This window comes from Pelobates fuscus, chromosome 11, assembly GCF_036172605.1.
Source record: "Pelobates fuscus isolate aPelFus1 chromosome 11, aPelFus1.pri, whole genome shotgun sequence".
Classification (NCBI taxonomy): Eukaryota; Metazoa; Chordata; class Amphibia; order Anura; family Pelobatidae; genus Pelobates; species Pelobates fuscus.
The window spans coordinates 130,971,156-130,989,208 of NC_086327.1; the positions used below are offsets into that span (position 1 = coordinate 130,971,156).

An 18,053-nucleotide genomic window follows, 5' to 3' on the forward strand; every position below is an offset into this window, starting at 1 on the left:
GAGTTGGTGACACCGCCACGACTTGCAGGCAGGCCTGCTGCCACCTCCTCTACTCCTCCTACTCCATTCTCTTCCATAACCTCCTTGGCTGAGTCCTCTTCTGCTGCTGCGTCTTGCTCCACATCAACGGCACCCGCCCAGCTCCCCAGGTACTATTCCACATCCCGCAGTGTCACGCCGTCTTGGGGTTGACTTGCCTGAAAGCAGAGAGTCACACCGGACCAGCACTCCTGTCCGCCCTGAACGCACAGGTGGATCAGTGGCTGACTCCGCACCAACTGCAGATTGGCAAAGTGGTTTGTGACAACGGAAGAAATTTGCTGGCAGCATTGAATTTGGGCAAGTTGACACATGTGTGTAATCTGATCGTACAATGCTTTGTGCATAAGTACCCAGGCTTACAGGATGTCCTGAAGCAGGCCAGGAAGGTGTGTGGCCATTTCAGGCGTTCCTACACAGCCATGGCGCACTTATCAGATATCCAGCTGCGAAACAACATGCCAGTGAGGCACTTGATTTGCGTCAGCCCGACACGTTGGAATTCAACACTCCTAATGTTCGACCGCCTGCTCCAACAAGAAAAAGCCGTTAACGACTATTTGTATGACCGGGGTGCTAGGACAGCCTCTGCAGAGCTGGGAATTTTTTTGCCACGTTACTGGACGCTCATGCGCAATGCCTGTAGGCTCATGCGTACCTTTTGAGGAGGTGACAAACCTAGTCAGTCGCACCGAAGGCACCATCAGCGACATCATACCATTTGTTTTCTTCCTGGAGCGTGCCCTGCGAAGAGTGCTGGATCAGGCCGTAGATGAGCGTGAAGAGGAAGAGCTGTGGTCACCATCACTACCAGAAACAGCCTTATCAGCATCGCTTGCTGGACCTGCGGCAACGCTGGAAGAGGATTGTGAGGAAGAGGAGTCAGAGGAGGAATGTGGCTTTGAGGAGGAGGAGGAAGACCAACCACAACAGGCATCCCAGGGTGCTCGTTGTCACTATCTGGTACCCGTGGTGTTGTACGTGGCTGGGGGAAGAACATACCTTCAGTGAGATCACTGAGGACGAGGAACGGGACATGAGTAGCTCAGCATCCAACCTTGTGCAAATGGGGTCTTTCATGCTGTCGTGCCTGTTGAGGGACCCTCGTAAAAAAAGGCTGAAGGAGAACGACCTGTACGGGGTGTCCACGCTACTAGACCCCCGATATAAGCAGAAAGTGCCTGAAATGTTACCGAATTACAGCAAGTCGGAAAGGATGCAGCAGTTCCAAAATAAATTAAAAAGTATGCTTTACACAGCGTATAAGGGTGATGTCACAGCACAACGGGAATCTAACAGGGGAAGAGGTGAAAGTAATCCTCCTCCTCCCACGACCCCGCCAGCAAGAACAGGACGCTTTACAGACGTGTTGTTGATGGAGGACATGCGGAGCTTTTTAAGTCCTACGCATCGCCACAGCCTTTCGGGGTCCACTCTCAGAGAACGACTCGACCGACAGGTAGCAGACTACCTCGTCTTAACTGCAGATATCGACACTCTGAGGAGCGATGAACCCCTTGACTACTGGGTGTGCAGGCTTGACCTGTGGCCTGAGCTATCCCAATTTGCGATATAACTTCTGGCCTGCCCCGCTTCAAGTGTCCTGTCAGAAAGGACCTTCAGTGCAGCAGGAGGTATTGTCACTGAGAAGAGAAGTCGCCTAGGTCAAAAAAGTCTAGATTACCTCACCTTTATTAAGATGAATGAGGGATGGATCCCGAAGGGACTGACAGTGGGCGATACATTCGACTAAAAAAGGCCTGATGAGGGGGACTACTTAACACACCACTCCTATCTGGTGGCACATTAGATTACACACGCAGTGCCCCAAATTTGAAGTAGGAGGACCAACCAAGCATCTTTTTCCATCTCCCTGTTCCTAAAATCGATGCCATATACATGCCCCCTGATAGGGGATGTAACATGGATTAAACTGATAGGAATAGTACTACTTAACACACCTTATAATAACGCAGAGAGAGGCAACGCAGAGAGAGGTGTCTGAAGAAGAGGAGTCAGAGGAGGAAGGTGGCTTTGAGGAGGTGGAAGACCAAACACAGCAGGCGTCCCAGGGGGCTTGTTGTCACCTTTCGGGGACCCTTGGTGTTGTACGTGGCTGGGTGGAGGAAGAGACCTTCAATGACATCAGTGAGGACAAGGAACGGGACATGGCTAGCTTGGTATCCAACCTTGTGCAAATGGGGAGTTTGCAGTTGTGCAAATGGACTGTTTGCGGTTGTTTGCGGTGCGTTAAACGGGGAGTTTGGTCTGTCACTGTGAAGCGGGCGTAACCCTTACACTACCTGATCGATACAACATCATACCTGATGTTTTAAAGCACGTTATTCCAAACAATTTAGGAATGTTAGGTGATTTATGCCCTTCATGGATTAAAAGTTTTTAAAACCAGACTCTGCATCAACTATGTAATTTTCCATGGGAGTTTTGCCATGGATCCCCCTCCGGCATGCCACAGTCCAGGTGTTAGTCCCCTTGAAACAACTTTTCCATCACTATTGTGGCCAGAAAGAGTCCCTGTGGGTTTTAAAATTCGCCTGCCTATTGAAGTCTATGGCGGTTCACCCGGTTCGCCCGGTTCGCCCGTTCGCGAACATTTGCGGAAATTCGCGTTCACGGTTCGCGAACGGAAAATGTTATGTTCGTGACATCTCTATTGTCCAATGTTATTCTTATACATAGAGTCCAGTTACACAATATAACACCACATGTACAGGCAGAAATGTCAAAATATGGCCAAACAAACCACACTTAGTGTCAGATTGTACGTCATTACTTATATGTAACCCCCCAAAGTATCTATGTATTTTTTAATGATTTAATTTCCTTTAAATAACTTCTGGTGACAGACTAATGGCTTGTGGCCTCACTAATTAGCCTGATTGTTGTGATGAAGGCAGCTTTCCCTGTTGCGGGTTAATTTGTGTTAATTGAATTATTCAGTATCTAGGCCTATCTTTTGCGGAGTGTAAGGGGGTGACCCAGGGATCGGTCGCTCCCAGAATATAATTTTATGGCTTCAATCACATTACCATAATCTAATTTGGCGCTTGTTGATATATTAAGCAGTCCACATATTATAAACATTGCGTTTAATGTAAACGTTTAAATTGGAATAAACCCAGAACTTGTTTGAAGGTTTTGTGGAGTGGATGTGATGCAAAGCGGCACTGTGTCAATCTGCGATGTTAAATGTGTAATATATGTTAATCCTCTCACTAATCCACTTAACCACTCCCTGCATCATTAATAGCCTTCGCTACAGACACTGGAGGTCCTTCCATCTGCTATCACAGCATGGCAAGACATCTCATGCCAAATATTAACACTGAGCCCCTGACAGCACATCTCAACCTCGCCTTTTACAAAATACAGCAAGTGGGATCAGGCACCGTCTGGGGGTAATTCATCACAAATATCGGCAGAGGGAGCTCAGAGTATGCTAGACCTCTAGAGAACCAACCTGTATGCATGCACACAGGGGGAGTTACATACATTTTATTCCAGATAGGTGGCTTTCATTTCTAATTTTTGGCATCGCACAGGTCAAAACAAAGGGCAGGATTCAACGGGAAATACAGACAAGGACAATTTGCTGTTTCACGTCTACGCATGTTACAGGTTTAGATAAATTATAATAAAACTTCCCAAAGTTTCTAACACAAAGCTGTGTTATATTAAAATAAAATAAACAGTTATTCATTAAAGTGAGTTCTATTTTATACTATTTTGACTTAAATTTTTAAATTCAGTTTTGTCAGGATCGGGTCAGGGATCCAACACGCAGAGTACAAAGAGTAGCAGATACGTATACCGGTCCTTAGAATGGCCGGACTTAACGTATAACTACGATAGAATGGTCAGAGACAAGCCGAGGTCGAGGGAACGAGAAGACAGGAGAGTAAATACCAAAGCCGGATCAGAACCAAAAGGCAAGAGAATAACAAAGCACTGTGTGACTAGGCGGACTAGAACCACGACAGGGCAATGAGTAAATGAAAGAGCCACTGTTAAGTATCCTGGCTAGGGAGAGAAGACACGCCTCCGGCGAGTCCTGATTCGTCTCCCGAGATTTGAGTGACAGGACGTTCCGGGTTGGCGTCATGACGTCGGCCTCCGGTCCTCCTGCTATAAAAGGAAGTGACTCCCTCGCGGCCGGCGTTAGCAAGACCGAGTGAACCGCGAGGGGCCGAGGAGACATGCCGTCCGGACGGATAAACTTCTAAGTCTCTACCTCTCTCAGAGGTAGAGGCTTCAGGTACCCTGACAGTACCCCCCCTCTCAGATACGCCCACCGGGCGGAAGGAGCCGGGGCGAGATGGAAAGCGGGAGTGAAATGCCCTGCGAAGGCGAGGAGCATGAACATCCTCTTGTGGTACCCAACTCCTCTCCTCAGGACCATAACCCTTCCAGTCAACCAAATATTGTACTCTCCCCCGGGAGACACGAGAATCAATAATGGAGTTAACCTCATACTCCTCCTGACCCTCCACCTGAACAGGGCGCGGAGGGGCGATTGTGGAGGAGAATCTGTTACAGATTAGAGGTTTCAGCAATGACACGTGAAAAGAGTTCGGGATGCGTAAAGTAGCTGGGAGAGCTAGACGATACGCCACTGGGTTAATTCGAGTCAAGATCCTGTAGGGACCAATATAACGAGGAGCGAATTTCATGGAAGGAACTTTAAGGCGAATATTCCTAGTACTCAACCAAACTCTATCGCCTGGAACAAAATTCGGAGCCGCCCTTCTACGTTTGTCAGCATGTTTCTTAACCAGCATAGAATTGTGTAGAAGAATCTGTCGAGTCTGATCCCACAACTTCCTCAAATTGGCCACATGGACATCAACCGACGGCACTCCTTGGGAAGGAGAAACCGAGGGAAGAATAGATGGATGAAAGCCATAGTTCATGAAGAAGGGGCTTGAATGCGTAGAGTCACAAACGAGATTGTTGTGCGCAAACTCCGCCCAAGGAATCAAACCGACCCAATCGTCCTGGTGTTCGGAAACAAAACAACGTAAGTATTGCTCAATCTTCTGGTTGGTTCGTTCGGCAGCTCCGTTAGACTGAGGATGATAGGCGGACGAAAAATTCAATTTGATGCCTAATTGAGAACAGAAGGATCTCCAAAAACGTGAAACAAATTGGGAGCCTCTATCAGAAGTGATCTCCGAAGGAATCCCATGCAAGCGAAAAATCTCTTTAGCAAAGATCTCCGCCAATTCAGGAGAAGTCGGGAGTTTAGGCAAAGGTACGAAATGTGCCATCTTGGTAAACCTATCGACTACGGTGAGGATAACAGTGTGCCTTTTAGAAACAGGCAAATCCACAATAAAGTCCATTGCCACACAGGACCAAGGTTTGTCAGGAATTTCCAGAGGTTGTAGAAGGCCACAAGGAAGCGAATGCGGTAGTTTAGTTTTAGTACAGACCTCACAAACTCCGATAAAATCCTTAATATCCTTCCGTAACGAAGGCCACCAGAAATCCTTGGAGATCAAAGAATACGTCTTGCGAACACCCGGATGACCAGCCACCTTACTCTCGTGAAGACACTGTAAGAGCTCCAATTGGAGTTCAGGAGGAACGAAATGTCTGGAAGCCGGAGTCAGTCTAGGTGCCAGATGCTGCAAGCTCCTTATCTGATCAAGTAGCGGAGAATGGACTTTGAGAGTAGTGTTAGCGATAATGTTACACTTGGGTACTATAGAGGACAAAACCGGCTCAGATACGGCAGTAGGTTCATATTGGCGAGATAAGGCATCGGCTTTAGAATTCTTAGAACCTGGCCTATATGTGAGTACGTAGTTGAAGTGAGTGAGAAATATGGACCAACGAGCCTGTCTAGATGATAGTCGTTTAGCCTCTCCAATATAGGATAAGTTTTTATGATCTGTCAAAATAGTAACGGGATGCAAAGTACCCTCCAATAAATGTCTCCACTCCTTCAAGGCCATTATAACCGCTAGTAGTTCCCTGTCACCAATGTCATATCTGCTTTCAGTACCTGACAATTTTTTGGAAAAGTATCCACAAGGATGTAATGGTTTATCTACACCCAACCTTTGGGACAGAACAGCACCTATACCTGTCTCAGAAGCGTCAACTTCGAGTAGGAAAGGTAGTGTAGTATCAGGGTGAACTAAAATTGGTGCGGAAGCAAACAGCTCCTTGAGTGTCTTAAAAGCCAGAAGTGCTTCAGTAGACCAATTCTTAGTATCAGCCCCTTGTTTGGTCATATTGGTGATGGGAGCAATGATAGAGGAGTATCCCTTAATGAAACGTCTGTAGTAATTGGAGAAACCAATAAATCTCTGGATAGCCTTGAGACCCTTAGGTAAAGGCCAATCTAATATGGATTGGAGCTTCTCCGGATCCATTTCAAACCCCTCCCCAGAAATCACATAACCAAGAAAGGTAGTTTGGGATTGGTCAAAGCTGCATTTCTCTAGTTTGCAGTATAAGCCATGCTGAAGAAGTTTGTGTAAAACCCTTCTGACTTGTCCGTGGTGAGTTTCAATATCCCTGGAATGTATAAGTATATCATCAAGGTATACAATCACACAGTCATCTTGAAACTCCCTAAGAACCTCATTAATAAGGTCCTGAAATACCGCCGGGGCATTGCAGAGACCAAAAGGCATTACAGTATACTCATAGTGCCCATATCGAGTATTGAATGCAGTTTTCCACTCGTCTCCGTCGTGAATTCTCACCAAATTATAAGCACCTCTAAGGTCTAACTTAGTGAAAATCTTAGAACTTTTTAATCGATCAAAAAGCTCGGTGATCAAGGGAATCGGATATACATTTCTAATGGTTATCTTGTTAAGACCTCGGTAGTCAATGCAGGGTCTTAAAGAACCATCCTTCTTTTTAACAAAAAAAAATCCAGCCCCAGCAGGAGAGGAGGATCTTCTAATGAACCCCTTGTTTAGGTTTTCACGAATATACTCCTCTAGAACTAAGTTTTCATTCGTAGACAAAGGGTATACATGACCCCTGGGGGGCATAGTACCAGAAAGTAAATTAATTTTGCAATCAAAAGGCCTATGTGGTGGTAAGGTATCAGCCTTTCCTTTGTCAAATACTGCCTTTAAATCTTGATACAAGGACGGTATCTGTACTTTGGTAGAGTCGGTAGCGTTATTAAGTGAGTTGACACTACAAAGAGGTGACACTTTCTTTAAACAATTCTCTTGACAATCCTGACCCCACGAAACTATTTCCCCTGATCTCCAATCTATAACGGGGTTATGTCTCTTAAGCCAGGAGTATCCCAGGACTATGGGAACAGAAGGAGATGAAATGAGTAGTAGGGATATTTCCTCCTTGTGTAGAATACCAGTAGTTAAGTAAAGAGGTGTGGTCTCCCGGAAAATCACAGGCTCAACTAAAGGTCTACCATCAATGGCCTCAACAGCCAAGGGTGTCTTCCTTAACTGGGATGGGATAGTGTGTTTGGTGAGAAACTTTTGGTCGATAAAACTCTCAGCAGCGCCGGAGTCTATCAATGCCATAGTCTCTAAAGTTCCCTTTTCCCAAGTTAAAGAGACCGGTAATAGGAGTCTATGTTCTTTGTAGTTATGAGTAGAGGACAAAATCGAAACACCCAAGGTCTGTCCTCTAGAGAAACTTAGGTGCGAGCGTTTCCCGGACGACTGGGACAGCTCAAACGTACATGACCTCTGGCCCCACAATACATACACAGTCCCTCCCTTCTCCTGTACTGTCTCTCCTCCTCTGAGAGACGAGTAAGGCCTAACTGCATAGGTTCTGAAACCTGTGGAGTTTTGGTTTCAGAAATTTGAAATGATGGTGCTAGTCTAAAGGAAGATTTACCGGTTCTATCTCGAGTATTCTGCCTCTCCCTTAGACGTTCGTCAATACGAGAGATAAAGGAAATTAAGTCTTCCAGGTTCTCGGGAAGCTCTCTTGTCGCTACCTCATCAAGTATTACATCGGATAATCCATTTAAAAATACGTCTATATAGGCCTGTTCATTCCATTTTACCTCTGCCGCCAAAGACCTGAACTCTAGTGCGTAATCCACAAGTGTTTGGTTGTCTTGTCTAAGGCGCAACAGTAACCTGGCTGCATTGACCCTCCTGCCAGGGGGATCAAAAGTTCTTTTAAACGCAGCTACAAAGGCATTATAGTTATAGACTAATGGATAATCATTCTCCCACAACGGATTAGCCCATCTCAGAGCTTTCTCAATGAGTAAGGTAATAATAAATCCCACTTTTGCCCTATCAGTAGGGTATGAACGGGGCTGTAGCTCGAAATGGATACTGATCTGGTTCAAAAAGCCACGACACCTCTCAGGAGAACCAGCATAACGTACAGGTGGGGTAACTCGGGAAGAAGCACCTACAGTAGCTACCTCTAGCCCTGAACCCACAGAAGAAGCAGACATATTACGCATCTCCTCAGGTGGATTAATAGGACGAGATAGCAGCGCCTGTAGTGCTAGAGCCATCTGATCCATCCTATGATCCATGGCGTCAAACCTAGGATCAGGAGAACCAAGCTGACAATTTGTACCTGCAGGATCCATGGCCCTGTCGTAATGTCAGGATCGGGTCAGGGATCCAACACGCAGAGTACAAAGAGTAGCAGATACGTATACCGGTCCTTAGAATGGCCGGACTTAACGTATAACTACGATAGAATGGTCAGAGACAAGCCGAGGTCGAGGGAACGAGAAGACAGGAGAGTAAATACCAAAGCCGGATCAGAACCAAAAGGCAAGAGAATAACAAAGCACTGTGTGACTAGGCGGACTAGAACCACGACAGGGCAATGAGTAAATGAAAGAGCCACTGTTAAGTATCCTGGCTAGGGAGAGAAGACACGCCTCCGGCGAGTCCTGATTCGTCTCCCGAGATTTGAGTGACAGGACGTTCCGGGTTGGCGTCATGACGTCGGCCTCCGGTCCTCCTGCTATAAAAGGAAGTGACTCCCTCGCGGCCGGCGTTAGCAAGACCGAGTGAACCGCGAGGGGCCGAGGAGACATGCCGTCCGGACGGATAAACTTCTAAGTCTCTACCTCTCTCAGAGGTAGAGGCTTCAGGTACCCTGACAAGTTTGAAGTCTCAGAAATTCTCACTTTAGAAAAAAAAACAGAATATGATCGGCATGAATGTAACATTAAATAATTATAGCTAAAATATAATATAATATTAACAAAACTACATTGCAATTTGTGGTGTTTGAGTAGAAGACATCGAACACATCCTAAATATTACTTGTAAAGGTACTGCACTATATCAGTACCATGTCCTAAATATTACCTATACAGGTACTGTACTATATCAGTATTGCATCCTAAATATTACCTGAACAGGTACTGCATTATATCAGTATCGCATCCTAAATATTACCTGTACAGGTACTGTACTATATCAGTATCACATCCTAAATATTACCTGAACAGGTACTGCACTATATCAGTATCGCATCCTAAATATTACCTGAACAGGTACTGCACTATATCAGTATCGCATCCTAAATATTACCTGAACAGGTACTGCACTATATCAGTATCGCATCCTAAATATTACCTGAACAGGTACTGCACTATATCAGTATCGCATCCTAAATATTACCTGTACAGGTACTGCACTATATCAGTATCGCATCCTAAATATTACCTGTACAGGTACTGCACTATATCAGTATCGCATCCTAAATAATACCTGCACAGGTACTGCACTATATCAGTAACGCATCCTAAATATTACCTGTACAGGTACTGCACTATATCAGTATCGCATCCTAAATATTACCTGAACAGGTACTGCACTATATCAGTATCGCATCCTAAATATTACCTGTACAGGTACTGCACTATATCAGTATCGCATCCTAAATATTACCTGAACAGGTACTGCACTATATCAGTATCGCATCCTAAATATTACCTGAACAGGTACTGCACTATATCAGTATCGCATCCTAAATATTACCTGTACAGGTACTGCACTATATCAGTATCGCATCCTAAATATTACCTGAACAGGTACTGCACTATATCAGTATCGCATCCTAAATATTACCTGTACAGGTACTGCACTATATCAGTATCGCATCCTAAATATTACCTGTACAGGTACTGCACTATATCAGTATCGCATCCTAAATATTACCTGAACAGGTACTGCATTATATCAGTATCGCATCCTAAATATTACCTGTACAGGTACTGCACTATATCAGTATCGCATCCTAAATATTACCTGTACAGGTACTGCACTATATCAGTATCGCATCCTAAATATTACCTGTACAGGTACTGCACTATATCAGTAACGCATCCTAAATATTACCTGCACAGGTACTGCACTATATCAGTATCGCATCCTAAATAATACCTGTACAGGTACTGCACTATATCAGTATCGCATCCTAAATATTACCTGTACAGGTACTGCACTATATCAGTATGGCATCCTAAATATTACCTGTACAGGTACTGCACTATATCAGTATGGCATCCTAAATATTACCTGTACAGGTACTGCACTATATCAGTATGGCATCCTAAATATTACCTGTACAGGTACTGCACTATATCAGTATCGCATCCTAAATATTACCTGAACAGGTACTGCACTATATCAGTATCGCATCCTAAATATTACCTGTACAGGTACTGCACTATATCAGTATCGCATCCTAAATATTACCTGTACAGGTACTGCACTATATCAGTATCGCATCCTAAATAATACCTGCACAGGTACTGCACTATATCAGTAACGCATCCTAAATATTACCTGTACAGGTACTGCACTATATCAGTATCGCATCCTAAATATTACCTGAACAGGTACTGCACTATATCAGTATCGCATCCTAAATATTACCTGTACAGGTACTGCACTATATCAGTATCGCATCCTAAATATTACCTGAACAGGTACTGCACTATATCAGTATCGCATCCTAAATATTACCTGAACAGGTACTGCACTATATCAGTATCGCATCCTAAATATTACCTGTACAGGTACTGTACTATATCAGTATCGCATCCTAAATATTACCTGAACAGGTACTGCACTATATCAGTATCGCATCCTAAATATTACCTGTACAGGTACTGCACTATATCAGTATCGCATCCTAAATATTACCTGTACAGGTACTGCACTATATCAGTATCGCATCCTAAATATTACCTGAACAGGTACTGCATTATATCAGTATCGCATCCTAAATATTACCTGTACAGGTACTGCACTATATCAGTATCGCATCCTAAATATTACCTGTACAGGTACTGCACTATATCAGTATCGCATCCTAAATATTACCTGTACAGGTACTGCACTATATCAGTAACGCATCCTAAATATTACCTGCACAGGTACTGCACTATATCAGTATCGCATCCTAAATAATACCTGTACAGGTACTGCACTATATCAGTACCATGTCCTAAATATTACCTGTACAGGTACTGCACTATATCAGTATCGCATCCTAAATATTACCTGTACAGGTACTGCACTATATCAGTATCGCATCCTAAATATTACCTGTACAGGTACTGCACTATATCAGTATCACATCCTAAATATTACCTGTACAGGTACTGCACTATATCAGTATCGCATCCTAAATAATACCTGTACAGGTACTGCACTATATCAGTACCATGTCCTAAATATTACCTATACAGGTACTGTACTATATCAGTATCGCATCCTAAATATTACCTATACAGGTACTGCACTATATCAGTATCGCATCCTAAATATTACCTATACAGGTACTGCACTATATCAGTATCGCATCCTAAATAATACCTGTACAGGTACTGCACTATATCAGTATCGCATCCTAAATATTACCTGTACAGGTACTGCACTATATCAGTATCGCATCCTAAATATTACCTATACAGGTACTGTACTATATCAGTATCGCATCCTAAATATTACCTGTACAGGTACTGCACTATATCAGTATCGCATCCTAAATATTACCTGTACAGGTACTGCACTATATCAGTATCGCATCCTAAATATTACCTGAACAGGTACTGCACTATATCAGTATCGCATCCTAAATATTACCTGAACAGGTACTGCATTATATCAGTATCGCATCCTAAATATTACCTGTACAGGTACTGCACTATATCAGTATCACATCCTAAATATTACCTGTACAGGTACTGCACTATATCAGTATCGCATCCTAAATATTACCTGTACAGGTACTGCACTATATCAGTATCGCATCCTAAATATTACCTGTACAGGTACTGCACTATATCAGTATCGCATCCTAAATATTACCTATACAGGTTCTGTACTATTTCAGTATCGCATCCTAAATATTACCTGCACAGTTCCTGCACTATATCAGTATCGCATCCTAAATATTACCTGCACAGGTACTGCACTATATCAGTACCATATCCTAAATATTACCTGCACAGTTCCTGCACTATATCAGTATCGCATCCTAAATATTACCTGCACTATATCAGTACCATATCCTAAATATTACCTGAACAGGTACTGTACTATTTCAGTAACGCATCCTAAATAATACCTGTACAGGTACTGCACTATATTAGTATCACATTCCTAAATATTACCTGTACGTAGTTACATAGCTCTACCCCCACACACAGAACCGCTTCCCCCACATTTTACAATATTCCACTGTTTGTGCGCTTTCACCTTTTTTTTTCTGTTCACTCCACACACACTCCACGCCCTTACACACAAACACATACACTGCACCCCTCAATGCAGTATATGTGTGTGTGTACATTCAGCAGCCTTTATGTATTTAGCAGTGTGTGTGTGTGTGTGTACTCAACAGTGTGTGTATGTATTCAGCAGTGTATGTATTCAGCAATGTGTGTGTATTCAGCGGACAGTGTGTATGTTTGTGTGTGTGTATTTAGCAGTCTGTCTGTGTGTCGGTATGTATGTATTAAGCAGTCTGTGTGTGTGTATGTATTAAGCAGTCGGTGTTGTGTGTATGTAGTAAGCAGTCGGTGTGTGTGTGAATATGTTCACCAGTCGGTGTGTGAATGTGTTCACCAGTCGGTGTGTAAATGTGTCCACTAGTCGGTGTGTGAATGTGTTCAGCAGTCTGTGTGTATGTATTGCATTTGTTGGAGATACTAAAAAATATAAGCTTAATTTTATCTATAATTTATATCATTATTTAAAATGTGTATCATTGAACTCTCTGTTGTTGTGTTCTTCTTTTAAAACAAAAGATGTTAACTGTAACGGCACCCCAGGTATAAAAGGAGTTAACGCCGGCAAAGTAGTCCCCTTCCCGAATACAAGATCAGCTACCGAACACTCCTAAGCGCCGAACAGGAAAACACACGAATAATCCTCCCCAAGTACGAGACGAGGCTCTGTATTGAGGGTCAAGCAGGAATCTCAGCAGTCTGAGGGTTTATTGTCGTATATGCAACTTTTCCCACAAGGTTACCATACAGTCAGACACTCCCAGTTAAGGCACAGAAACCCTCCCTTCTGCCTGTGATATAATTACTAAACACAATGGGCTAACTTAATTATCACAGGCAGAACATATACAGTTTTATACAATATTCATAACTTTAAACTATACATGCAATTCACATAAAACATAAATTTTCAGAACAAGCATACTTGGGGGAACAACATATTCAAAAATCAGGGCAATCGCTTCAGGGGTTCAAAAGTTAGCTGGAAGCCATATACAGTTGCAAGAAAAAAGTATGTGAACCCTTTGGAATGATATGGATTTCTGCACAAATTGGTCATAAAATGTGATCGGATCATCATCTAAGTCACAACAATAGACCATCACAGTCTGCTTAAACAAATAACACACAAAGAATGAAATGTTGCCATGTTTTTATTGAACACACTATGTAAACATTCACAGTGCAGGTGGAAAAAGTACGTGAACCCCTAGACTAATGACATCTCCAAGAGCTAATTGGAGTGAGAGGTCAGCCAACTGGAGTCCAATCAATGAGATGAGATTGGAGGTGTTGGTTACAGCTGCCCTGCCCTATAAAAAACACACACCAGTTCTGGGTTTGCTTTTCACAAGAAGCATTGCCTGATGTGAATGATGCCTCGCACAAAAGAGCTCTCAGAAGACCTATGATTAAGAATTGTTGACTTGCATAAAGCTGGAAAGGGTTATAAAAGTATCTCTAAAAGCCTTGCTGTTCATCAGTCCGGTAAGACAAATTGTCTATAAATGGAGAAAGTTCAGCACTGCTTCTACTCTCCCTAGGAGTGGCCGTCCTGTATAGATGACTGCAAGAGCACAGCGCAGACTGCTCAATGAGGTGAAGAAGAATCCTAGAGTGTCAGCTAAAGACTTACAAAAGTCACTGGCAAATGCTAACATCCCTGTTAGCGAATCTACAATATGTAAAACACTAAAAAAGAATGGATTTCATGGGAGGATAACACAGAGGAAGCCACTGCTGTCCAAACAAAACATTGCTGCACGTTTACAGTTTGCACAAGAGCACCTGGATGTTCCACAGCAGTACTGGCAAAATATTCTGTGGACAGATTAAACCAAAGTTGAGTTGTTTGGAAGAAACACACAACACTATGTGTGGCGAAAAAGAGGCACAGCACACCAACATCAAAACCTCATCCCAACTGTGAAGTATGGTGGTGGGGGCATCATGGTTCGGGGCTACTTTGCTGCGTCAGGGCCTGGACGGATTGCTATCATTGAAGGAAAAATTAATTCCCAAGTTTATCAAGACATTTTGCAGGAGAACTTAAGGCCATCTGTCTACCAGCTGAAGCGCAACAGAAGATGGGTGTTGCAACAGGACAATGACCCAAAGCATAGAAGTAAATCAACAACAGAATGGCTTAAACAGAAGAAAATACGCCTTCTGAAGTGGCCCAGTCAGAGTCCTGACCTCAACCCAATTAAGATGCTGTGGCATGACCTCAAGAAAGCGATTCACACCAGACATCCCAAGAATATTGCTGAACTGAAACAGTTCTGTAAAGAGGAATGGTCAAGAATTACTCCTGACCGTTGTGCACGTCTGATCTGCAACTACAGGAAACGTTTGGTTGTAGTTATTGCTGTCAAAGGAGGTTCAACCAGTTATTAAATCCAAGGGTTCACATACTTTTTCCACCTGCACTGTGAATGTTTACATGGTGTCTTCAATAAAAACATGGCAACATTTCATTCTTTGTGTGCTATTAGTTTAAGCAGACTGTGATTGTCTATTGTTGTGATTTAGATGATGATCAGATCACATTTTATGACTAATTTGTGCAGAAATCCATATCATTCCAAAGGGTTCACATACTTTTTCTTGCAACTGTATGACCGACCGCAGCATGGCTTTCCTGCCCAAAACGGTTCCACAGATTTGGTGACAACATCAGAATCTAAGCATCAATTCCGGTTACAGCATCAGAGTCTTAGCATCAAACTTACACATTCACAGCTTTCCACCAGAAATCCAGAATTTTCTTCCCTCCAACACCGGGCAGCAGGGCTTTGGGGACGTCTTCCAAAATGTCATATAACCCACTCTGATCATTCTGAAATAAAACAGAAAACACGCAAGTCACGCAACACCTGGCATTCTCTATAGGAGCATATTAAAGATTAGATCTGTCTCAAACCATATCAGTTTGTTTCCAATGATCAATTACAACAAACATGACATTTGCGTCGCTCGGGGGTCTGTGTTGGGCCCACGTCTCTTTAATCTGTTTATTATTAATCTTATAGTGGGGACTGAGGAGTGCCAGTGTTTGCGGATGGCACAGGTAAGATAATACGATAGGGGCAGTTTATTGCTTCTCTGTGGAGGGATTTCAATATATATTGGGGACAGGTGGGATTCATACAGATAAAACTGATTGTCTGCATTGTAGGCTACAAAATATACCTAGAGCGTCTACACTAAATTGAATTAAACTACAGGTATTATTTAAGGGACACTCTAAGCACCAATACAACCTTAGCTTAATGATGCAGTTTTGCTGTAAAAATCCCTGCAGTCTTATTGCTCAGTTCTCTGCCATTTAGTTAAATCTCTCTGTTTATACAGCCCTAGCCACACCTCCTTGCATGTGACTAACACAGCCTCCCTAAACACTTCCTGTCAAGAGAGATCTAATGTTTCATACCTCCCAAGTGACCCTATTCAGGAGGGACATTCCCTATGTTTGGCTTAAATCCCTTTTCTACTATTATGTCCCTCTTTTCTAGGAGCTCAATATTGTTGGTGTGTCTGAGTGTATAACAGAGCTAAACAACAATAATACTCCCAGTAATGTGTTTAGAAATCAGTCTGTGTAAATAAGACACATTGTTCTTGTTCTAAGTTACATTTTAATTTTATAAATTGTTATTAATAAGTCACCTAAAATTTCTCACAGCAGCTCTGTTCCTAGCCTCACTCCCAACCACTCCCCTAAAATTAAAGTGCCCTTCTTTGTCCATTTGTAATGTGAGGTAAGATATTTGAACTTTATTGTACATTCTGCTTAGTTTAGAATTTCCTGCTCTGTTAATAGTTGGCCAGAGTCTACAGCAGCCTCCTGTGTGTGATCAAAGTTCAATTTACAGAGCAGGAGATAAAAACTTCCAAAACAAGTTTACAGCTGATTGAAAGTGGAACCATTATTTTCATTCAGGCTGTGTCAGTCACAGACAAGGGAGCTGTGGCTAAGGTACATTAACAGAAACAAAAGTTTTTTTAAAGGACCACTATAGTGCCAGGAATATAGTCCTTAGGTGCCCCCTACCCTCAGGGCCCCCCTCCTGCTGGACTGAAGGGGTTAAAACCCCTTCAGCCACTTACCTTAATCCAGCGCCGGGCTCCCTCGGTGCTGGTGACCTCTCCTCCCCCTCCGACGTCAGCTCCCGAGTGGAGCCGAAAGCGCATGCGCGGCCCGAGCCGCACGCGCATTCAAACCGCCCATAGGAAAGCATTACTCAATGCTTTCCTATGAACATTCTGCACGCTCAATGCGATTTTCACATTGAGCGACGTGGAATCGCCTTTAGCGGCTGTCAGGGAGACAGCCACTAGAGGCTGGATTAACCCTGCAATGTAAACATAGCAGTTTCTCTGAAACTGCTATGTTTACAGCTGCAGGGTTAAAACCTGTGGGTTAAAACCTGGCACCCAGACAGCTTCATTGAGCTGACGTAGTCTGGGTGACTATAGTGGTCCTTTAACTCCTAAATGGCAGAGAATTGAGCAGTGAGACTGAAGAGGCATGACCTATACACCAAAACTGCATAATTAAGCCAAAGTTATTTTGGTGACTATAGTGTCCCTTTAAATGAGAAGAATTTGGTATAATTACAGACAGCAGACTGGGTAACAGGGTACAATGTCATTCAGCAAATTCAGATCAGTAAGGGATGTTTATTCATTAAAACGACATTCATTCGTATAATAAAATGTACTTATATGATCTATTTGTGATTTTGGGGTTCAGTTTAATCCATTTTGTCCCCCAATAGTTACAGCACAGAACTTGCTATGAGTTTAGTCTGTAAGGTAACAGGATGAAACACTAACACAATGTTAAACTCCAAAAGACTAAAAACGTTTCATATAATTTATGTCAGGAAACAGTGAAGCACAGCTTCCCACAGTCTGTGCACTGCGGTTGCAACAGTGAGAACAAACATTTTGTGGCCTTTAACAAGGAGACAGAGAAAAAAAATAATATTACACAGCGTTAACGTGTCATTTCTTCCTGTGGCAAATAGTTTGCCATTTATCTCAACTCATTTTAGAGCCACTCCCACAGCGACCTCCTGGTAAGTCGTGGCAGACTCGGACAATGCATATTCCAAGTACTCCCTAAATAACGTGCTCGTTATAGGTATATCCAGAGTATGTGCACTAAACTGTGTGTAGGGTAGTAATAATACGGAGATTACAATCCCCCCTGCTCAGGAATAGCCAGAGTATTCTTATATATAAATTGGGCTTT

The 18,053-nt window shown here is 43.1% G+C and overlaps 1 protein-coding gene across 3 annotated transcripts in view; it reads right to left on the minus strand.

The window, feature by feature from the left end:
* The window catches only part of LOC134578052 (uncharacterized), a 96,389-nt gene that overhangs the window by 27,383 nt on the left and 50,953 nt on the right, over window positions 1–18,053 (minus strand). For all 3 annotated transcript variants that reach the window (XM_063437025.1, XM_063437024.1, XM_063437023.1), the window contains exon 2: window positions 15,526–15,632. In XM_063437025.1, coding sequence (XP_063293095.1) covers window positions 15,526–15,632 — 107 coding nt within the window. The remainder of the gene's footprint in view (window positions 1–15,525; window positions 15,633–18,053) is intronic.